The 24,680-nt window shown below is 44.9% G+C and overlaps 1 protein-coding gene across 1 annotated transcript in view; it reads left to right on the top strand.

The window, feature by feature from the left end:
* Positions 1-24,680, top strand: part of P2RX7 (purinergic receptor P2X 7) — a 54,202-nt gene that overhangs the window by 10,841 nt on the left and 18,681 nt on the right. The window contains exons 2-7 of the mRNA XM_052655049.1: positions 10,597-10,765; positions 11,894-11,962; positions 16,253-16,325; positions 18,654-18,750; positions 23,360-23,440; positions 24,069-24,198. Coding sequence (XP_052511009.1) covers positions 10,597-10,765; positions 11,894-11,962; positions 16,253-16,325; positions 18,654-18,750; positions 23,360-23,440; positions 24,069-24,198 — 619 coding nt within the window. The remainder of the gene's footprint in view (positions 1-10,596; positions 10,766-11,893; positions 11,963-16,252; positions 16,326-18,653; positions 18,751-23,359; positions 23,441-24,068; positions 24,199-24,680) is intronic.

The raw sequence follows: 24,680 nt of genomic DNA, 5'->3' as shown, positions 1-24,680 counted from the left end.
TCAGCAAGCCAGGTTTTTGGTCTACCAAGAGACTGTATGAATTACCTAATGTCCTTTTAAAATCTCCTTTTTCCTTTATTTTTTAAACAACTTTCAGTTCAGTTCAGTCGCTCAGTCATGTCTGGCTCTGCGACCCCATGAACTGCACCACGCCAGGCCCCCCTGTCCATCACCAACTCCTGGAATTCACCCAAACTCATGTCCATTGAGTCAGTGATGCCATCCAACCATCTCATCCTCTATTGTCCCCTTCTCCTCCTGCCCTCAATCTTTCCCAGCATCAGGGTCTTTTCGAATGAGTCAGCTCTTCACATGAGGTGGCCGAAGTATTGGAGTTTCAGCTTCAACATCAGTCCTTCCAATGAACACCCACGACTGATCTCCTTTAGGACGGACTGGTTAGATCTCCTTGCAGTCCAAGGGACTCTCAAAAGTCTTCTCCAACACCACAGTTCAAAAGCATCAATTCTTCTGCACTCAGCTTTCTTTATAGTCCAACTCTCACATCCATACATGACCACTGGAAAAACCATAGCCTTGACTAGACAGACCTTTGTTGGCAAAGTAATGTCACTGCTTTTTAATATGCTGTCTAGGTTGGTCATAACTTTCCTTCCAAGGAGTAAGCATCTTTTAATTTCATAGCGGCAGTCACCATCTGCAGTGATTTTGGAGCCCAGAACAATAAAGTCAGCCACTATTCCCACTGTTTCCCCATCTATTTGCCATGAAGTGATGGGACCGGATGCCATGATCTTAGTTTTCTGAATGTTGAGCTTTAAGCCAACATTTTCACTCTCATCTTTCACTTTTATCAAGAGGCTTTTTAGTTCCTCTTCACTTTCTGCCATAAGGGTGGTGTCATCCAGCTTGTGCTTAATCCAGCCCAGCGTTTCTCATGATGTACTCTGCACATAAGTTAAATAAGCAGGGTGACAATATACAGCCTTGATGCACTCCTTTTCCTATTTGGAACCAATCTGTTGTTCCATGTCCAGTTCTAACTGTTGCTTCCTGACATGCATAAAGGTTTCTCAAGAGGTAGGTCAGGTGGTCTGGTATTCCCATCTCTTTCAGGATTTTCCACAGTTTATTGCAATCCAACAGAGGTATAATTTATTATATCATAAAAGTCACCCATTTTAAGCATATACTTCAATGATTTTTTTAAATAAATTTGCAAGATGGACAACAATCATCACAATTCAGTTTTGGAATATTTCATTACTCCAATAAGATCCCTCATTCCCATTTGCATTCACACCCCATTCCTACCCTCTGGATCCAGGCAAACACTAACTTATACCCTGCCTCTATAGATTTGCCTTTTCTAGACAATCTTCTTAAACTTGGCAGAGTAGACTCTGTTGTTTAGAACTAGAAACCCTGGCCAATATAATTCTGACATGTCTGACTTTTTGCAACCTTGTGGACTGTAGCCCACCAGGCTCCTCTGTCCATGGAATTTTCCAGGCAAGAATACTGGAGTGGGTTGTCATTTCCTTCTCCAGGGGATCTTCCTGACCCAGGGATTGAACCCACGTCTCTTGCATCTCTTGCATTGGCAGGCAGGTTCTTTACCAGTTGAGCCAACAGGGGAGCCCAATATAATTCTAATATCCCCTAAGTATAGAAGAAGAAGCGATGACTCAGAAAGGCTAAGTAGGACTTCCCTGGTGGTACGGTAGATAAGAATCCACCTGCCAATGCGGGGGACATAGGTTCGACTCCTGGGCCAGGAGTAACTAAACCCGTGCGCCACAACTACTGAGCCTCCATGCTGCAACAACTGAAGCCCGTGCACCTAGAGCCTGTGCTCCGCTACAGGAGAAGCCACCAAAGTGAGAAGCCCATGAACTGCAACTAGAGAAAGCCATGGTGCAGCAGTGGAGATCCACTGCACCAAAAATTAAAGAAAAAATAAAGACAGGCTAAGTCACTTACACAAGGTCAGGTAAGTAGTAAGTGATTGAGCCCAAGCTCCCCATAAAGTACTGTAGAAAATGGAGGAGGTAAGAGTACAAACAGAGGGAGGGAGACTATTTAGGAGAGTATCAGGCCATCCAGGTGAGAGTTCATGGTGATTTGGAATGAGGAGTTAACAGCGGTAGATGAGAGAAGTAGATGGTTTTGAATAATGCTAGGAAGACATAACAATAAGATTCGACAGCTGAATGGATGGGGGGATGAGGGAAGGGATAAACTAGGCAGTTCGCCGTGCTCTGGCTTGGCCACTGATGAGTGGTAGAACTCACTGGGGATAGGAAAAGTGAAGGGGGCAAGATGCCCGTCTAGGGTGGAAGATGAATTCAGAACTGAAGGCACTAAAGGCACAAGTCTATGCGACATACAGATGTAGATACTTACTTGATGGATGGATATGCGAATTTGGAGCTAGGGATGTAGATTTCTATATCACCAGCATAAAAATGGTTAACTAGAACCATGGCAGTAGCTGCAACTGACCAGCAAGAGAGGATGCAGATGAGAAGACAAGAGGGCTTAGAACAGACCCCTGAGGAATTCTAGCCTTTAAGTGGTGAAAAGCACAGAAGTCACCAAAGGATTCTCAGAAAGGGCAAACATGGAGGTCCGAAGAAAGTCAGAAGAATGTGCATTTGGGAAGGTGAGGGGAAAAGTGGAGGCATGGTCACTGGTATCAGATGCTGCTGAGAATTCTAGGAAGATCAGGTCCATGGCACGTCTACTGGATTCAGTGATGGTGTTGTTGTTTACTTGACAAGAGAGGCTTTATAGAAGTTCCAGGGGTGGGAGCCAGTTTGGAGTGAGCAGAGGAGTGAATGGAGACTCGGAAATGGATGTGGTGACTCACTTTTTCAAGGGACTTGGATACAAAGGAGGAGAGAGGCAGCAAGTAGTAGGAGAAGAATGTGGGGTCAAGGGAAGGTTTATTTTTAAGATGGGAAATTGATGCTGAAATGCAGATGGAGAGGAGACTCAAGAGAAAGGGAGATGATGGGATAAATGAAAATTATTATCATTGTTGTCATTGTCATCACTGTCACCAACTAGCAACTACAGGGAAAGCTTGTTCTGTTCTGGGACTGTTCTAATTATTAGACATTCCTTCCTTACACTGAATCAAAATCTATCTCCCTATAATTTTTCCCTTTTGGTTAGAGTTCTGCCCTGTGGTCCATTTTCTACTTGACAGTTTCCAAATGGCTTCAGCCTGCTATTACATTTCTCCACTTCTCCAAAATAATAGCCGAAGTCCCTCTGGTTCTGTACCCCTAAGACAGTATCCAGACTCTTTACTATCCCAGCCAAGCCCACACAACCACACTCTGGTTTGTCAAGGCTCTCTTAAAAGGTGATGCCTGCACTCGTGCATTGCTGGTAGAAACATGAAATGGTTCAAGCTTTTGTGGTTTGGTAAAATTAACTGAGATTAAAAAAAAAAACGTGCACGTCCTTTGACTCAGAGACTTATCTTAAGGTGTAAAATTTACCTGAAGTGTGACAAGATTCTTGTGTAAACATGTGCCTGGCAACATGAAAGGGGAGAGTGGAGAATTCATGAGGTATAATATTGAAGAGAACAGACTGAGCCTCAAAAGACTGAGGGTTTCCCCCACCCACAAAGATCAGGAGGCAAGACAAAGATGAGTGTTTTTACCACTGAAATGCCTGTTATTCAAAACTGTATTCGACATTCTAGCCAGTGCAATCAAGCAGCAAAAAGAAATAAAAGGCATCCAAATTGGAAAGGAAGATGTAAACTATACTTTGGTGATAAGGTCCTATATATGCAGGACTTGCCTGGGTGTCCAGTAGGTAAGACTCTGGGCTTCCAATGCAGGGGGCCCCAGTTCAATCCCTGGTCAGGGAACTAGATCCCCCACGCATGCCACAGTTAAGAAGTCTGCATGCTGAAACTAAAGATCCCGTGAGCTGGAACGAAGACCTGGTATAGCCAAAATAAAAATTAGAAAAAAAAAAGATCCTATATATGGAGAATCACAAAGAAACTCATTAAAGTTAATAAACCAATCAGTAAAGTTTCAAACCACAAGATCAATACACAAAAATCAGTCATGTTTCCACACACCAACAATGAGCAATCTAAAAAAGAAATTAAGAAAGCACTTCCATTTACAATAGCACACAGAGCATGAACTGGGAGTTAATGCTGCTACTTACCACATGTCTTAGTTCACTGTAACAAATACCGAAGACCAAGTGGCTTGTAAACAACAGAAATTTATTTCTCATGGTTCGAGAAGCTGGAAATCCTAAGGTCAGTGCAACATCAGATACGGTTTCTGGTAAAAACCCACTTCCTGGTTCACAGATGCCCATCTTTCTGCTGTATTCTCACACGGCAGAAGAGGTGAGCTGTTTCAGGGGCCTCTTATAAGTGCACTACTTTCATTCACAAGTGCCCCATCTTTGTGACCTACTCACTTCCCAAAGGCCCCACCTTCTCATACCATTGCATCGGGGTTAGATTTCAACTTACGAATTTGTGGGGGGGTGGTCACAAACATTGAGTCTACAGCACTATGTGAACTCGGGCTCACTTCCTTGGTGTCACAGTTTGCTCAGCTATAAGGTGAGGGTAAAACTGTTCCTTCTTTACAGGGTTATTTTTGGGCAGGTGAGAGTGGAAAGAGTTAGTATTTGTTATTAATATATGCTTCAAAGAGTGCTTGACACATAGTAAAAGCTATATCAGGACTACCAAAAATGTTTACAAAACTGAACAAAAGTTCCAGTTCAATATCCATCAGTAAGAGAATAGCTGGCAAATTTTCACAGTTCACCTCTTAGGCTGAACCGTATGAATTGCCAATATTCTATAGCTTTGTCTACAAAATGGGCAATTTCATATGTTCCAACCTAAACACTAGAATACCCTGTAACCATTCAAAGTGGGTACATATTATAGATCTATCTTTATCATCCATTTTGCACTACTATTGTGAAAAGAGTTAATATATTATTGAGCAAAAACAGCAAGTTATTTAATAGCATGTAGAGTGTGGCCATGTTTGTGTGTCTAGGTGGGGGCATAAAGAGGCATCAGGAACATGTGCACAAATTTTCAACAGTGATAACCTCTGAGAGGGAGAACACTGGAACCTTTTCATGTTCTTTGTGCTTTTCTGTGAAGTTTACACTTTTACAACCACCAAAGGGATTCTCTTTAAATGTGTGGCTCATAAGACCTGAACACAAGGCTCCTTCTGCCTCTTGCCTAATTAGGGCATAGGTCATTGGCTTAACACCACCATCAAGGAGAATATTCTACTTCTCTAACCAAAGCTTAAGACGACACTAGTTTTTTGGGTTTTGTTTACTAGAGGATATAACACAACTTTGGGTAATATGGGTTTGGACTTATTTAAAATGTTGGGCCTCTAAGATAAACCTCTGCCAATTTGGGTGGTCCATGGCCTATATCTGTATAACTGAGTTTTTGAGCTCAATGCCTTTACACCTATCCATTATATTGGGTTGGCCAAAAAGTTCATTTGGATTTCCCTATACTGTGTTCTGAAAAAACCCAAATGAAAATTTTGGCCAGTCCAAAATTTCCTCTAATTGGTAAACATTAACTAACAGACTAGGACTCACTCTCTTCTCTCCATATAGTAGGATGTATAGAAAGTATTGTGTTCTGGAGTAGGAGTTTTTGGAACAAGAGAGAGATAGTTTAAGAAGTATGAAAAGGAAGGTTTTTCCAACTGAACTAGATAGTAGATAAGAAGTGCAATAGTCAAAGAGAATTGGAAGAAAAGATGATGTCTTAGCCAAGCTGTGAGTAACAAGAAACTGAACCCCCGTCATTAGCTAGCTCAAGGAATGGTGTGGCAGAGTAGAACGGGCTTGGTATATTGTTGTTGTTTAGTAGCTAAGTCGTGTCCCACTCTTTAGTGACTTCATGGACTATAGCCCACCAGTCTCCTCTCCCCATTGGATTTCCCAGGCAAGAATACTGAAGTGGGTCACCATTTCCTTCTCCAGGGGATCCTCCTGACCCAGGAATCGAACCCACGTCTCCTGCATCAGCAGGTGGATTCTTTACTGCTGAACCACCAGGGAAGCCCTGCCTATATTGTAGGAGGCTGAATAATGCCCCCCACCCCGTGCCAAATCTCCATGTCCTGATCTCTGGAACCTGTGAATATGGTACCTATGAAAGGAACTCTGCAGATTTGATTAAGTTCAAGGTCTTGAGATGGAAAGCTTATTCTTGATTATCTGAGTGGCCCCAGCATGATCACAAGAGTCCTTATAAGGGGGAAGGGCAAGAGAGTTGAAGTTGAGAAAAAGAAAACGTGACAAGAAGAGTTGAGGGTAGAGAGTTGTGGTTGGGAACCCGGGGATGGTCTAGAACCTGGAAGAGGTGAGAACAGACTCTCTAGTGGAGACTCCAGGGGGGACCAGGCCTGCTGTCACCTTGATCTGAATCCTCTAAGAATGATTTTAGGCATCTGACTCGCCAGATCCAAGAGGAAAAAATGTTTGTGTTATTTTAAGTCACTAAGTTCTTGGTGGCTTATTACAGCAGTCATAGGAAGCCAGCATTTAACTTGCCTTTCAGGGTGCAGGCTCTCCTCCACTTTCTTCACAGTACATCTCTGACTGTCCCTGGCCCCTTTCTGACCACCCCCACACACACACACTCACACAGCTGAGTGGACCAGGGTTGGACACAATCAGATTCTTCTCCTGGGATTTTAAATATAAGCTGCGGAGGCTGCAGGCTCAACTACTCCATGAGGCACAGAGGGCCCAGGACCCACAGTTCTCTTAGGGGCCCACAGAAGTCTATTGGCGCTGGGGTAGACATCAGTTAACCGGATGGGAGGATGGTTCACGTTCAGGTCACACCCTTTCACTCCAGTGTTACCTTTGCTCAGTGAGCTCAGGCACTGCGTGGGTGAAGTCTGGCTTTGCTGAGAGGCATTTCCTTCCTGTGGCACGTTGAGGACTCTCTCACCATGGGTGCATGCAGCCAAACCCCTCTGAGGTGCCAGGTCAAGTCTGTGAAAGTCCTTCTCATTGAGAATTCGTGGATTGGGTTTCTGAAAAACCTCTTTATGGTGTGCATCGTGGTCTACAACTGGTGAGTCAGGTGCAGTGTGCCAGTCTGGGGACTCCCCCAGCGGACCTTCCCCTCCATCCTTCTGTCCTCCTGCTGCCCCTCCGCAGCCCTCCTCTTCAGCTAGACTGGTCTGTGAGGATCCAGGCTCCTGTCACTTTTATTCTCTTTCGTCTTCCCAGACTCTTCAGCTTTCTTCTCCCCCATCTCCACCTATCCATCCTACAAGGCCCAGCTGAATCCCCCAGTTCCGTCATGCCCCTGTTCACTCCAGGGACCAGTGGTTTTGCGCTCTTCCGAATACAGAGAATTGTAGCTTCTTAGAGCTGAACAGTCACAGGGATTAGGGAGCCAGGGAGTTATCCCCCCGTTGTTGTTGCTGTTCAGTCGCTAAGTCGTGTCTGACTCTTTGCCACCCCATGGACTGTGGCATGCCAGGCTTCCCTGTCCTTCACTATCTCTGAGAGTTTGCTCAAATTCACTTCCATTGAGTCAGTGATGCTATCTAACCATCTCATCCTCTGCAGACCCTTGCTCCTTTTGTGTTCAATCTTTCCAGCATCAAGGTCTTTTCCAATGAGTTGGCTCTTCGCATCAGATGGCCAAAGTACTGGAGCTTCAGCTTCAGCATCAGTCCTTCCAATGAATATTCAGGGTTGATTTCCACTAGGATTATTTGGTTTGATCTCTTTGCTGTCCAAGTTATCTCCCCATTCAGGGACTAAATCCATTACCCAAAGAGGGGGCATGGCTTGTCTGATTCACCAAGGAGATCAGGAGACAGCTGCTGGGACAATCGTTAGAATGTTCTTTCCATATGCAGACTCTTTTGTTTCCTCTTTATTTTCTTTGATGCATCTCTGAAGCATTTTGATTCTTTTTGAAAAACATTTATTTCTTTATTTGGCTACATCAGTTCTTAGTTGCAGCACATAGGATCTTCAGTTTTTGTTGCGTTAGGACCTTTCAGTCGCGTTAAAATTTTTAGACCTTTAAGCTGTGGCAGGTGGGACCTAGTTTCCTGGCCAGGGACCAAACCTAGGCCCTTGCATTGGGAGTGTGGAGTCTTAAGACACTGAACCATGAATATATAAAGACAAGTTTTCTGATTTCTGAGAGGGTTGGATTCCATTAAGGCTGATCTATACCATATCATACATTTGGGGATGAATATGAGAGACTAAGGACTTCCCAGGTGTCTCAGTGGTAAAGAACCTGCCTGCCAATGCAGGAGACGCAGGTTCGATCCCTGGGTTGGGAAGATCCCCTAGAGAAGGAAACAGCAACCCACTCCAGTATTCTTGCCTGGGAATCCCATGGACAGAGGAGCTTGGTGGGCTACAGCCCATGTGATCACAAAAGAGTTGGATGTGACTGAGTGACATACCAACAACAAGAGACTGAGCTTCCCAAATGGAGGGTTAAATGCACACGGTTATTCTGGGAGACTGTTGCAATATCCAACACAGAAGAACATCGCACATTGTGATGATAGGCTGAAATACACTGTTGAACAAGCATCATCATATTTGTCTATGGAATTACACTGGATAGCTCTGTCTCATATATGCTCATTGGATCTCAAATTGGGCTCTCTGCAAACCTCATTATGTGGATTTCCCTGGGGGGTCCAATGGTTAAGAATCCGCCTGCCAATGCAGGGGACATGGGTTCAGTCCTTGGTCTGGGAAGATTCTGCACGCCGTGGGGCAACTAAACCCATGCACCACAACAAGAGAAGCCACCGTGATGAGAAGCCAGCATACCGCAGCTAGAGAGCAGCCCCCTATCCTGCCCGCCACAACTAGATGAAACCCTCCCACAACAATGAAGACCCAGCAGAGCCATAAATAAACTTAAGAAACCCAATGGCAACCTCATTATGCATGTACTTCCCATTTACCCCTTCTGCCAGCCCCAGGGAGCCATCGGTCTACTGTCTCAGTGGATTTGCCTATTCTGGATGTTTCATATAAGTGGGATCATACACTACATGGTCTTTTGTGTCTGTCTTCTTTCACTTAGCACAAAGTTTTTTGAGGTTCGTCCACAGGACAGCATGTGTCTCCTTTCATTCCTTTTCATGGGTAGATGATTGTCCATCATCTTTTAATGAATGTGTGGGTTGTTTCCACCTTTTGACTATTGTGAATAGTGTGCCATGAATATGTGTGGACAGGTATTTGTTTGAGCATATAATATCATTTTTAATTTCTTTAAACTCTATCTCATTCTGTGGCATGTTTTCCTTACTCACTGTTACGTTATTTCCACATTGATGCAAGCAGTTCTCCATTCACTTTCACTGTTACAGAACATTCCAGTCAATAAATCCAACAATTTATTCACCCATTCAGTGTTCAAGGATATTTCCATAATTTCTAGTTTTCCCTATTATAAATAGTGCAGCTTTACAATTTCCTGTACATAACTTGTTGGGCACCTTCTTTGAGGGTTCCTCTGGGGCATACATCTAAGAGTGAAATTGTTGGGGCGTGGGGAATGCACCTCAAATGTACAGTACTTCATATTGCCAAATGTGAGCTGTTTTTCCATGAGTCTCTTAGGGGTTTTCAACCCTGACTGTGTATTAGAATCAATTTTAGAAAAATATATAGGCACCTGGATAACTCCCCAGACCTATTGAGTCAGAGTTTCCAGGGATGAGACCAGGGAATTGCAATTTTGAAAGCTCCCTAAGAAATTACACTGTACAGCCAAGGTTGAGAACAGCTGGGACCAAGCCTTGGCCCACAGTATCTCTGTTTCCCAAGGTCAGCTCATAAAGGACAGCTACTGACTGCCTAACAACATTCAGATATTAGAGGCTGAGCAGAGGGAAGAGACCAAACAGATACATGCCCAATGAATAAACAAAGCCTTTAAAACAAATTCTTAAGTGTCTGACTCTTTGTGACACTATGGACTATAGCTTACCAGGCTCCTCTGTCCATGGGATTCTCCAGGCAAGAATACTGGAGCAGGTTGCCATGCCCTCCTCCAGAGGATCTTCCTGACCCAGGGATTGAACCCAGGTCTCTTATGTCTCCTGCATTAGGCAGGCAGGTTCTTTACCACTAGCGCCATCTGGGAAACCTGAAACACACTATTAGGTAGATGCTAATGCGTTACTGAGTCCCAGAACAAAGCTGGTGGACTGACCTGGGGTGGACTTTGCTATTTGCTTATCTATAAATTAAGGTCTATATTAGGTGATATTAGAGACTGGTATTGGGGACAACAGTTTCCACATGATGAAAGCTCACTATGAGCCAGATATAGTGCTGAGGAGTTTGCATGGGTTTCTCAGTCCATCCTCAAAACAACCCCATGAGGTAGGTATGACTATTCTTCCCATTTTACAGGTAAGGAAAATGAGTCACAGAGAAGGTGAGTCACTTGCCCGAAGTCACCCAGCAAAGCCTGGATTTTAATGGAGCTGGCTTTCAGTTCCTGCATCCAAAACCATGGCACTGTGTCTCCCTTGAGAAAATCGCTGATGCTTTTCTGTGTCTGTCATTTAGCTTTGCTTTGGTGAGTGACAAGCGGTACCAACGGAAAGAGCCTGTCATCAGTTCTGTGCACAGCAAGATAAAAGGGATAGCAGAGGTGAAAAAGGAGATTATGGAGAATGGGCAGAAGAAGGTTGTGCGGAGTGTCTTTGATATGGCGGATTACACCTTCCCCTTACAGGTAAGCACCTGTCAGCATCCTCCCAGGAATCATCCCTGGTCACTCTCCCCAGGGCCTCTTCCTCCTCCCCTGGGACCTAGAGACTCGCTCCAGAAAAACACTGGCCCCATTTAAAAAGCTCTGTGAAAATCCCAACTGAGAAAACCTAAAAATTGCCAAATTGGGTCAGATGCAGCAACTCAAAGGAGATGACACTTTGCTTTATCAATTCCTACAGGGTTTCTCAAAATAGCAGTGTGTCCTGGTGCGTTGAAAACATGATTTGATTCACTCAAACTTTATTTATACATAGCTTGTCAGAAGCAGGGCCATCAAGTCAGCAAGTTTTGCCTAGATCCAGAAGGGCAAAGAACTTTCTGCCTTGAGGGGACGAGCCCTTCTATATTGTTTGTGTGGCATTTTATCAACAAAAATGTCTCCAGGAAAACTCCTGGCTACAGTTTTGGACAAGGGAAGGCTACGGATGACAAAGAATGGAAAGGTGTGAAAGGGCTTGAGATTGTCTCAATCTGCAAAAAAGATAAAATGAACGTAGAATTCTCAAAAGGGAGAGGTCAAAGTGGAGTTGAGAACACCAAAGAACAGATGGAGAGGGGTGGTAAGAGGGACAAAAGGGCCCATTGGAAGCTGGAAAGCTTTGAAAAACCATAAAAGTCAAGCTGCTATCCATTTGTTTCTAACAGAGGGTCATTAAAATCTCCACCTATTTATTGCCCAGGTGGTGGGATGCCCTATGACCCTTTCATTAAAGTCCTGGATAATCTGAATAGCATTTTGATGGAGGTAACACCCCCACCTCTGCCTCCTCACATCTTTTGGTTTTCAATGTAATGGGACTTACTGTGTCCCCCCAAAATGAAAAGGCTGCTTTTGAGGCTGGAATGGAAAATGAGTGCTCAATCAATTTGAATGTTCCTCCGCTCTCCCTCGGCTCAGCAGGGCGGCTCATCCAGCTTGGATATTAAGCGCTCTGGGTAGTCGATTTGCTTCCAGACCCAGATTTCTAGACTGAAGCTTAGAAGAGTGGAAAGTTTCGCCCCCAGGCACTTAGCCAGTTGGATTACTATGATTAAGCAGTTCTGTTCTCAAAGGGCTTGCCATTTTGCCTTCTCTCCTTTTTCTCTGCAGGGGAACTCCTTTTTTATGATGACAAACTTTCTCAAGACAGAAGGCCAAGAGCAAGGGTTGTGTCCTGAGGTAAGGAGAGAGGGATGGGTGATAAGAGTTTCTGGAGGAGGCACAGGTCAGAGAAAATGGAAATTGGGACCAGGGGTGTTGTGGAGCCCACAAATATTGACTGAGCCTCTGCTTGCTACAGAGCAGGGGTGTAGATGTGGGCTGGCTGGTAAGGGTGAGAAGACCCTGCATTTCTCGCTCTGTAACCACCAGATCTCTGTCTGTCGCCCTGGGTCTCCAGCTGTAGCACTAGGAGCCTGTGCAGCTCGAGGCCTGCTTTCTCCGTCGCTTGCTCCTGGAGCAGCTTGGGACAGCATGGAACCTTGGCATTTGCATAGTGTCTCATGTTTTAGTGGAGCCTCACAACAACTTTAGGGGGGTAGCAGCACTCCCAGCCTTATTTTACAGGTCAGCACAAAGATCAGCACTGATATTGGAATCAGTGATCTTCCTAATATCACACAGCTTGCTGGAGGCAGAGCCAAACTTAGAATCCAGCTGTCCTCATTCACAACTCTCCCATTGTTCACTGTGAACTGCCTGCAGGGCCAGCCTGGGAAGATGTCAGACAGTGCAAGTTTGATATTTCATTGCACTCACTCTTTCCCCACCTTGCTTTGCCCTCTCCGTACTCTCTCTCAACCTTCTGCCTTCTTCTGGAAAACTTTCTTCCCTATAAAAAAATGTGTATCTTATTCTGTCCCATCCCAGTCTTGTTCACTGCTCTATAAAATGACAACTAGCTATTCTGATCAGTTTGTCTATAGTGATGTCTTCCTAGGCAACACCCTCCTGTTGTTCCCCTCTCAAGTAAGACACTTGTGTTTTACCAGGGACTATCCCAACACCGAGAGGTGAGGTGCAGCGCCTGTGGGGAAGACCAGCCTTGCCTGTGGGTCTTGCTCATCAGCCCTCTCTGGTGACAACGCCTAGATTTCTGAGTGTCTGGGAGCTCAGTGTGGATACGCCCTCTCGCATCACAGTCCTTGCCATCATTTCTACCTAAATTTGGAAATAAGCGAACGTTCCCTTCAGGTCTGTCTCAATAATGCTCCTCTAAAAAGAGACCTCTCGATGGTTATTTTGCCTCCACTTCCCGTTAAATGTCCCTGCTACTCTAATGAAGTAGCCAGCTGCCTGTCCAACTAAATATTCCTTTCCGTCTCCCTACCCAGCAGCATCCAAAGTTGAATCCAGTTGGGGCCTTTGGTTCCCTCTTGTCCCATACTCTGAAATTGCTACTCACACTCCTCCTCCCCGGACCCCACCCCCCCACCCCCCACCCCTGCCATGGTACTTTTCACAAATGCTTTTCAAGTTATTGAGACTTACAAGAAATCAATAAAGAGACTTGTAAAAGAAGTCAAGGAAGAGAGTCAGGATAGCACAGAGATTAAGAGCCTGGGTTTTAGGAGCTTGACTACAAATGGTTCAAAACTTGATTTATTACCTTTGTGACTCTGGGCAGGTAACTTCACGGCTCTGTGTCCTGGTGTATTCATTTGCAAGATGGGGCTGATTGCAAAACCTAGGTCTTGGGATTATTGAAACAATGAGCGAATTTCTGTGACAGGCTGGAAACAAGGCATGATGCATTGGAAAATGCACTCCAATGCGAGCTGTTATGACCCAAATGACAAGTTACTCCTTCTCAGACAAGCTGTCACTCAGACTGAGTTCTGTGGAGGCAATCCCAGCCTGGAGAATACTGTAACTCTTGGGATTTTAATCTGTGATCTGAGCTGATTTGGGTTGCTGTAGTGGGAAATTTGCCTCCTCTCTTTGCATATTGACAGCCACCCCCTCCACCCCCCGACCCCCACCCCCCTTCCCCGCCCCGCAACTCTTACTGGAAGGTGGAAGTCAAGGATAGGGCTTGACATCTGTCTCCAGTAAATGGCCAAGACCCAGGTGTACACCGAAATGAAGAGACATTGGTCCTAATAATCTATTGCTGCATAACAAACTACCCTGAACCTGCTGGACTTAAAGCCACGAGCATTTCTTTTTTTAATTTTTTTTTTTTATGTGAACCATTTTTTAAAAAGTCTTTTCTGAATTTGTTACAATATTGCTTCTGTTTTATGTTTTGTGTTTCTGGCCGTGAGACATGTGGGATTTTAGCTCCCTGACCAGGCACCGAGCCTGTACCCCTTGCATTAGAAGGTGAAGTCTCAACCACTCAACCATTAGGGACGTCCCTAAAGCCATGAGCATTTTAGGAGCTCTCATAGTTCAGTAGTTGAGAGAGCTCTGCTGGGCAGTTCTGCTGATCTTGGGATCTGTGTGGGGGCTCTCATAGCCTGGGCTTGGCTGGCCTTCTCTTCCTCTCTGGGGACTCCTAAGGCTTCTCCTCCTCTCAGGGTCTCTCCACGTAGTCTTTCCAAACTTCCTCACAGCAGCTCAGGATCCGCCAGACCAAAAGAAGATTCCAGGCCTCCCAAGCTCAGGACTAGAGCTGACACAGCGTTACTCCCACTGCCTTCTGTTGGTTATTCAATCAGAGTCAGACCTAGCTTCAAAGGGAAGGGAAGATGCTCTACCTCCCAATGGCAAGAGTGACAAAGAATTTGTGGCCATCGTTGATGCATGTGACAATCACAAAAGAGATGATTAGAATGTCTATTGTTTTTTCTTTTTTTTTTAATTTTGGAATTTCACCTTGAGAGTAAAATAGAGTCAGTTTATCTTCTTTCCTGAGATTTCTTTCCAGTCGATAATCAAAATAACGTAACTTCCCATGAGTCACAGTGAATGATCATTTATTCATTCTTTCCATGTTTATCCAGACTGACTATGTGTCAGACACTCAGACTACAAAGACACAACCCAGGCTTTGTGTTCAAAGGATTCACAATATAGTTGGGGATCACAAGAGCAGCAAACCAAGGACATGCTGGGTGACAGGAAGAAGGCAACTTGGGAAGAAAAGAGAACATGAAAGTGAAAGAGATTGAAAACTACAGGAAACATTCACTAAGCAAAAGCCACGGGCTAACCCCTTTCCCATCATAACTCATTTAATCTTCACAACAACCATATAAGACAAATCTGTCCATTCCCCTTCTAGGGGTGAGGAAACTGAGGTGCAGAGAGGCAAAGTAACCTGGCTGAGGCCACTCAGCTAGAAAATGGTGCAGCTATTGCCAAACCTGGTTGCACCTGCGTCCAAGCCTGGGCCCTCCCCTGAATTTCTGTAACACTGCACGGAAGAGCCTATTTTCACGAAACTCCTGGTCTCCCTAAGGCTGACCATTAAACCTGGTCCTCAGAAATCGGGAAGTCGAGAATGCATAAACCAAGCCATCTCACTTTTCTTTTCCTCATTCTGCCCTCACCCCTTAGTCTTAGAAGCTGACTGACCTCATTTTTCTCAGGCCAGGAGAGAGGGCTGGCTGGAATCCTTTATTTCCACATTTCCTGCTGAGCCATTGCACCTGTCTGCTTCACTTGGTTCCTCAGCCACAAGGCTGCATGATCCAGGCCCCTGATCTCCAAACCAAGGGCTGTTCCCTGAAAGTGGCCCCTGGCATATGCTTCTTAGACTTTTACTTATTTTTATATATTTATTAATTTTAAAAGTATTCATTTATTTGGCTGCATCAGGTCTTAGTTGCAGCATGCAGGATCTTCATTGCTGCATGTGAAATCTTTGTAGCAGTGAGAGGGATTTAGTTTCCTTACCAGGGATCGAACCCTGGCCTCCTGCATTGGGAGTGTGGAGTCTTAGCGACTTGACCACCAAGAAAGTCCCTATTTTTACTTTTTATTGAGATATAAGTCATGTACCATAAAACACACCATTTTCAAGCGTTTAGCTCAGTGGTTTTTAGTATATTCACCGAACTGGGCAAACATCATCTCAGTCAGTTTCCAGAACATTTTCATCATTCCAAAAAGGAACATCATACCCACTAGCAGTCACTCTCAGTACCCTACTTCCCTCAGCTCCTGGCGACCACCGATCACCCTTCTGTCTATGGACTTGCCTGTTCAGAACATTTCATATACACAGAACCATACAATACGTGGTCTTTCCTGTCTGGCTTCTTTCACTTAGCATCATGTTTCAAGTTTCATCTACACTGTAGCAGGTATCAGTACTTCATTCATTCCTTTTCATAGCCAAATAACATTTCATCGCATGAATGTCCTAGATATTAGTTGTCCGTTCATCTATTGGTGGCTGTTTGGGCTGTTTCGATTTTTGAGCATTATCTGCACACAAATGTTTGTGTGAACACAGACATCTGCTCTCCTATATCTTAGAGACACAATTTATTCCCCACTATTTTGTCCTTCTTTCTGCAGTACCCCACCCCCAGGACGCTCTGTTCCTCTGATCGGGGCTGTAAAAAGGGATGGCTGGGCCCACTGAGCAAAGGTATGTTCTATTTCTTTTTCTGAGACCAGCAGGGGGATGGTCTGGAATCCTGGTGATGTTTGAGAAGCCCAGCTCTTTAGCTTCTGGCTCTCAGCTGCCTTCATCCACCTTCCTTGGGCCATGGATGGGCCTGTGCCTGCCCCATGCCTTGACTCTGAACCCAGAGGACCAACTGCTGACTATGAATGTGACTCTAATTTCCAGTGAGGGCAGCTCCTGAAAACCTCACAGAATTAGCCCCTTCAGTGTTCTCACTGATAGAAATTTGAGTGCCCAGTAGCATCACCTGAGTATTCTACACGTTTCCTCTTGAATTTCCCCAAAGGTTGAGAAGCATGAATGTGTACCCTGCCCAGGGCCCCTGGAGGCAATATCAACCTTCAGAGTTTCCAGAGATCTTGTTTTAACTTAAAAAAGGCACATAAAATTAAAACAGATTTCGCAAAAAGAGAACAAGAAAAAGTAAAAACATTGTTTTGTTTTAAGTGGAGGAAAACTGCTTTACAATGTTGTGTTAGTTTCTGTCATATAACAACTTGAATCAGCCATGACATACATATATCCTCTCCCTCCCGAGCCTCTCTCCCCTCCCTCCTTTACATCCCTCTAGGTCATCACAGAGCACCAGGCTGGGCTCCCGGTGTTATATAGCAACTTTTCATCAGCTATCTGTTTTACACATGGCGGTGTGTATATGTCAATGCTACTTTCTCCATTCATCCCATCCTCTCTTTAGCCCACTGTGTCCACAAGTCCATTGCCTACATCTGCTTCTCCATTCCTTCCCCTCAAATAGGTTCACTGATATCATTTTTCTAGATTCCATACATGCGAGTTTATATATGATTTTTTTTTCTCTTTCTGACTTACTTCACTCTGTACAACAGGCTCTAGGTTCACCCACCTCACTAGGCCTGACTCATTCGTTCTTTTATATGGCTGAGTGATGCTCCATTGTGTATGTGTACTACATCTTCTCTATCCATTCATCTGTAGATGCACATCTAGGTTGCTTCTATATCTTGGCTATTCTAAACAGCGCTGCAATGAACATTGGGGTGCATGTGTCTTTTAGAACTGTGACTTTCTCAGGGTATATGCCCAGTACTGGGATTGCTGGGTCATATGGTAGATTTATTCCTAGTTTTTTAAGGAATCTCACACTGTTCTCCATAATGGTTGTATGTTCTCCATAATGGTTGTATCAGTTTACATTCCTACCAACAGTGTAGGAGGGTTCCCTTTTCTCCACATCCTCTCCAGCCATCAGTGTTTATAACATATGCTAAGTCACTTTAGTTGTGTCCAACTCTTTGCAACCCTATGGACTGTAGCCTTCCAGGCTCCTCTGTCCATGGGCATTTTCCAGACAAGAATACTGGAGTGGGTTGCCATGCTCTCCTCCAGGGGGTCTTCCCAACCCAGGGATTGAACCCATGTTTCTTATGTCTCCTGCATTGGCAGGTGGGTTCTTTATCACAGCTGCTGCTGCTGCTGCCACAAAGTTGCTTCAGTCGCGTCCGACTCTGTGCAACCCCATAGACGGCAGCCCACCAGGCTCCCCCGTCCCTGGGATTCTCCAGGCAAGAACACTGGAGTGGGTTGCCATTTCCTTCTCCAATGTATGAAAGTGAAAAGTGAAAGTGAAGTCGTTCAGTTGTGTCCGACTCGTAGCCACCCCATGGACTGTAGCCCACCAGGCTCCTCTGTCCATGGGATTTTCCAGGCAAGAGTACTGGAGTGGGGTGCCATTGCCTTAAAAGCCAGTTTATAACACACATGTACACAGAAAAGCATATGAATATTCAATTCCATTCCATAATGCTTGTGCATTTGAGTTGAAGGAGAGTTAACTAACGCTACTTACTATTTAACTTTCCCCTCAAATATCTGTTAGTGACACTGACACTCCAGGAAGACATGCCATGCTTACTGCATGGCCCTGTACATCCTGGTCCATTCTGTACACACCTGGAGGAACTCAGATGTCTGTTTAGAAGCCATGTGCTAGTCCATTTATACCAGGCAAAAGAATACACCCTGTTCTGCCTCCCTCTCAGGCATCTTTTCTTGTGAAGAAACAAACAAGCAAGCAAAAATCTAACAGCATCTATGGTCTTTATGTCTTCTCTTTGATCCTTCTTTGAAAACCTTACCGTTCAACGTGTTGCTTGCTTGGTTTTTCTTATGTAAGCCTGTGGTTTGGATGAGGTTACACAGAAACTAAAACTGCTTGGATTGAGAAACAGCCTCTTGCTTGAGTAAAGTGGAGTTTCCTCCCACGGTTCTTTCACACCTGTGCTTCTACAACCCCTTGACCCTTCACAGGAATCCAGACTGGCAGGTGTATAGATTATAAAGAGAAGCAGAAGACCTGTGAAGTCTTCGCCTGGTGTCCTGTCGAGGCAGCGGAAAAGGCTCCGGCGTGAGTTGTAGGGAGGGGACAGACACAGTGGCCAGCAGCTTCAAGCAGACGAAGCCCTGCGAGGCACTGCCCCAGCTTCCCTTCTCAGCACCACCCTCCCTCCCCAAGTCCCGGGTCTTACTGGCTTAGTGACTCCCAGGCCAGACACACTAGTGGTCTCTGGGAGGGCCTTGCTTATGTTCAAAATATTGACATAATTCTGGACCAGCTGGTAAATAGGTACTACCTTGTGCACCCTTGGGTGCCCCCTGCCCCTTGAGTGTTCCAGCACTTTCCAGGGCACCTCCAGACACCACCTCCAGTGCTATAGCAGGGACCACTCTGACTGTCAGTGTCTGTACCGAGTGATTAAGGAAGAGAAGGTGGGAGGGGAAATAGGAAAAAGGAAGAAGGGAAGGGAGGAGAGAAGGAAGGGAAGGGAAAGGAAGTTTTCTTAAATGTTCACAGTGACGTACACATTTGGTGTTCCCCTGTGTTGATTCTTCTCAAGGTCAGGCCCAGAAGGCAGAACTTGATGTTAAACCTCAGAAAACACTGGGAGGACTGCATTTCAGCAGAGAATAAGGAGAGCTGGATTCAAATCCAGGCTTTAATGCACCCTTGCTATGTGACCTTGAACAAGTGCCTTAACCCCTTTGGGTTTCAGTTTCCTTGTCTTTAAAATGAGAATAACAGGACTTCCCCAGCAGACCCAGTGATTCAGACTCTGCACTTCCCATGCAGGAGGCGCAGGTTCCATCCCTGGTCGAACTAAGATCCCACAAGCAGCGTGGCCAAAATATATTTTTTTCAGTTAAAAATAAAATGAGGATAATAACTGTATCAACCTTACTGGGCTGTTGTGAGAATTAAGTGAGATGATAACTGCACAGTGATTGCACAGTGAGCCCTGTGCTTGGCACACTGTAAAGCGCCCAATAACACACAAACGCACACATGATCTGCCCCTAGACGTGTGGTGGTTCCAGACCAGCACTGTCCAATGGAACTTTCTACAATGACAGCAAGATTCTGTACCTCCACCATCCAGTCTAGTAGCCACTGGTACATGTGGCTATTAAGCACCCGAAATGTGGTTACCACAACTGAACTGAATTTTGAGTTTAATTTAATTTCAGTAGTCGGGCTTCCCCAGTGACTCAGTGGGAAAGAATCTGCCTCAAGTGCAGGAGACATGGGTCCAATCCCTGGGTCGGAAAGATCCCCTGGAGGAGGAAATGGCCACCCACTTAGTATTCTTGCCTGGAGAATCCCATGGACAGAGGAGCCTGGCGGACTACAGTCTGTGGGGTCGCAGAGAGTTGGACACGACTGAGAGACTGAGCACACAGACACAATTTAAATAGTCACACACGCCACACGTGCCTAGGGGATGGTGGACAGTGTAGTTCTAGAGAAATGTGACTCAGGGCCCCACCATCAGCATCTATGGGGCAAAGAGAAAACTTCCCCAAACTAACTTTTTAGAAGCTTCAGGCAAAAGTTCCTGATGTCGGAGAGGAAAGCACCAGGCAGTACCAGCTTGTCTGGCTCTCACTCGCTAATGGCACCGCCCAGGTTCATTTGTAGGTCAGGGAAGATTCTATGTCCCAGAAGAAATTATCCAAGACCCAGGAGGGACACAAGCCTACATTCAAGAAGGCCCTGGTTCAAGGCAAGAGCTTCTTGATTACCTGTGGTTTTCAGTCCTGGCTCTGCCAGCAACTCATTTATCACATAAATACCGTGCATCTCTGATGTTCTGTGACCTGGGCTGCAATTTTACATGACCCTGGACAAGTAACTCCCTTACCTTCAGTTTCTCATATGTTATAGAGAAGCATTGCAAAGATGATTCATTTAATTGTTTCTCCAGCACATTCATTATCAGATAGTAGGGAGAACTGTGCTCATTTTTTTTTTTTGTAAAATACAAGACCCAGATATGGAGTGGGTCCCAAGGGTTTTGCAATCTAATAGAGATAAGACACATGCACAGAGGGCTGTCATTCTGAAGAGGAAATTTTTAAGTGTCATGAAAGAGAAATAAAAGGGGACCGTTTAGTCCTTTGATTCTGAGCATGTTGCCCAGAAGTTTGAAATGTTCTAAAGGCAAAGGGTCTCGCAAATATTAGGTATCTGTTGTAAATAAGATTGTGTGTGTGTGCAAGTGACAATATAACTTCAACTGGCTTCAGAAAAAAAAAAAGGGACTGTTAATTTTTGGCTTGTGTTTTTGACTCACGTAAATGAGAAGTCCAGAAACACTAGCTTCAGGCAAGGCTTGGTCAAGGCTTTAAATGATGTCTTAAGATTTTCTCTCTTTCTTCCTCTACCTTTCTCCTCTCTCCAACCTCTAGCTCTTCTTTTCTTCCATGCTGGCTCGCCTCACACTGTGGTCTGGGGCGCTCCAGGTTTACATTGTCCTTGCTACTAATAATCCTAAAGAAAACAAGCGTTTCTTTCCCAATAGTTCCCACAATAATCCTGGGGTGTTCTCAATGGCCTAAGGCATGTGACAGTCAAAGAATCAATCACTGAAGCCAAGGGGATTGGATTACACTGCTTGTTTTTTTCTGTCATTATTGTATACTTTTATTATTGCTTTTATGTTAGTGTTTTCCAATCAGATTAGGGACTCTTTGAGGTGAAAATGGTATTTTATCTCTATCAAGATGGCTCAGCACAAAGCTGGTTGATTAAATATTTTTTAATTGATGACTTATTAAAAATGTAGACTATATTAAGACCACCATGAAATTCAAGCTGCTTCATTTGGGATGTGATTTTTTAAATTAATTAATTTTAATTGGAGGCTAATTACTTTGCAATATTGTACTGGTTTTTGCCATACATTGACGTGAATCAGCCATGGGTGTACATGTGTCCCCCATCCTGAACCCCCCTCCCACCTCCCTCCACATCCCATCCCTCAGGGTCGTCCCAGTGCACCAGCCCTGAGAGCCCTCTCCCATGCATCAAACCTGGATTGGTGATCTGTTTCACATATGGTAATATACATGTTTCAATGCTATTCTCTCAAATCATCCCACTCTCACCTTCTCCCACAGAGATGACCCTATATGCAAGACAGCAAAAGAGACACAGATGTAAAGAACAGACTTTTGGACTCTGTGGATTACACTGTTAAACCAGCTCCAGGTCATATGCCCACCCTGGGAGCTGTAAGGGATGGGCAGGAGATGAGAGTGGACTGAGAGTGGAAGAGACCTGGCTTTCCAAAAGGGAAAAAATTGAGGTGCTACTGCTAGAGGCGGGGAATTGATGTAGAAAGGCAAAAATTACAGTGTTCTCTATAATTACATCCCCAGTAGAGCCAAAGTTGGGCTTTGGAAGTCCTGAAATAAAAAGCAGATCATTCTTTTTTTAAAAAAACTTTGATCGTGTTGGATTTTAGTTGCGGTACACAGGATCTTTGTGACAGCACGGGCCCCACAGTGTGTGGGCTCAGTAGCTGCAGCGCCCAGGCTTAGTTGCTTTGTGGCATCTGGGATCTTAGCTCCTCATCCAGGGAAGGAACCCCTGTCCCCTGCCCTGGAAGCATGGAGTCTTAACCACTGGATCACCAGGGAAGCCCCCAGAGCAGATTATTCTTGATGTTCCCTTCCAAATACCCTCCACCTTTAGCCTGTGTTTCTCCCAATGTATATTTGCCACCTACTCAGGTGTGCCAGGCAACAGAATACCAGTGGCATCATTTTAGGGAGCCTGTTCTCTCCACCTTTAACAGATTCTCAACCTCACCAGGACAAAAACCTCGATTGTCTTGTTCATCACTGTGTCCCAAGGGCCCAGCCCCATTCCTGATACAATAAATATTTGTTGAATGAATGAATGCATGGATCTTCCGGCAGTCTAGAATTTGGGCTCCTCTCACTCATGGAGGATTTTATACTACTCAGAGCCTCTAGAGAGTGAATGATAGCGTCAAGTATGTATGTGTGGCCCTGTGCTAAAGGCTGAGGATGCCAAGATGAGAAAATTATTGTCTCAGCCCTGCAGGATCACCAAGCTTATTGTGGAAAATACAAACAGGAGTGTGCTGGAGCTGGCTTATACCAGCTCTGAGCCATTTATGCTCATCCCTTTCCCAATTCCAGTTCAGTGATGTTCTACTGGTAGCTTGAAATCAGCGATGGTGGGGGTATTTATACCACAATAGTTAGTAACTGCTACAATTTCAGGGCTTATTGTTTTCCTGGAGAGCTGGTTTTTAAACATTTACCAACACACCACTGTGCATACCTAGACATACCATTTTATCAGAGTGAGAAGTATTACAGTAAATGCCACGAAGTCTTTTTTTATGCCACCTCACACAGCTGTGGGATCTTAGTTCCCCAACCAGGGATCGAACCCGTGCCCCTGCAGTGGAAGCAAGGATTATCAACCACTGGACCACCAGGGAACTCCTTCCATGGGGTCTTAAGAAGGGAGAAATTCTTCCTGGAGAAGCTGGAGAATTTTGGAAGGTTTTGCCCACTGGATTGCATTTCTCTCCAAACATCATATTGACCCAAGCAAGAAATCAGAGCCTCTGGTCAGTGGCTCACTGACTCCCTTGGTCCCTGTAGTCACTGATCCCCTATTTTGCATTTCTCTCTCTTAGGCCTGCGCTCTTGGTCAGTGCTGAAAACTTTACTGTACTCATCAAGAATAATATCGACTTCCCTGGCCACAATTACACCACGTAAGTGCCCAGAATGTCTGGCTGTATTTGTTATCTACTGTTGCATAACAAATCACCCTAACACTTAGAAGCTAAAAACAACAAACTTTAATTTTATCACATAGTTTCTGGGCATCTCAGAGTGACATCTGGGAATGACTTCATTGGGAGGTTCTGGCTCAGGGTCTGTCAGGATACAGTCAAACTGTCAATGGGGGCTGCAGCCATCTCCAGACTTGACTGAGGCTGGAAAATCCTCTTCCAAGGTCACTCAAGTGACTGTCATCAGGAGAACTCAGTTCTTCACCATGTGGACTTCTTTGGACTGCTTGAGTCCCCTTGGGACATGGTGGCTGGCTTCCCAGAGCAAGTGATCCAAGCCAAAGAGCAAGCAAGCAAGATAGTAACCAGGAGAGAAGCCACTGTATTTTTAAATGCAAAAGTGACACACCATCACTTCTGTCATATATTACTGGCCACACAGACCAACACTGGACAGTGTAAGCGGGGAATACACAAGGGTGTGAATCCCAGAAGGCAGGATCGTTGGAGGCCCTCACGGTGCCAGGTACCACACTGGTTCACTCCCATGAAAGAGATGGATCTCAATTTTCAATAGAGATGCTTGTTTGCTTTCCATCATGTGCAGGAGAAACATCTTGCCGGATTTAAACAGCACTTGCACCTTTCACAAGACTCGGGATCCACAGTGTCCCATTTTCCGACTAGGAGATATCTTCCAAGAAACAGGAGATAATTTTTCAGAAGTGGCAATTCAGGTTGGTGATGCCTGTTTGTAAAGTGTAATGTGGGGAGGGTGGGTCAAGGGATGAAGGATGACAAATGGCCAAGAGGCTGAACCACTGGGTCTTAATAATATGCTCAAATTTATGGAGGATTTTGTAAATCCATGTTCAGTGACAAGGACTTTTCCTGCATCACCACATCTAATCCCACAACAACCGTATGTGTGAGACTCTTCGTCTATTAGTTTCCTGTGGCTGCTGTAACAAATTAACACAAACTTTGTGGCTTAAAACAACACATTTTTATACTTCTGGAGGTCAGAAGTCCAAAATGAGTATCACTGGGCCGAAATCAAGATACCGGCAGAGCCATGCTCTCTCTGGAGGCCCTACGGGAGAATCCATTTCCTTGCCTTTTCCATCTTTCAAAACTGCATTCCCTGCATTTCTTAGCGCATAGCCCCTTCCTTCTTCCTGCTTCAAAGCCACCAGCATAGCATCTTGCTTCAGTGGTC

This window comes from Budorcas taxicolor, chromosome 17 (assembly GCF_023091745.1).
Source record: "Budorcas taxicolor isolate Tak-1 chromosome 17, Takin1.1, whole genome shotgun sequence".
Lineage (NCBI taxonomy): Eukaryota > Metazoa > Chordata > Mammalia > Artiodactyla > Bovidae > Budorcas > Budorcas taxicolor.
Note: the sequence above shows the minus strand (reverse complement) of the source record. Positions and strands in the feature narration are given on the sequence as shown.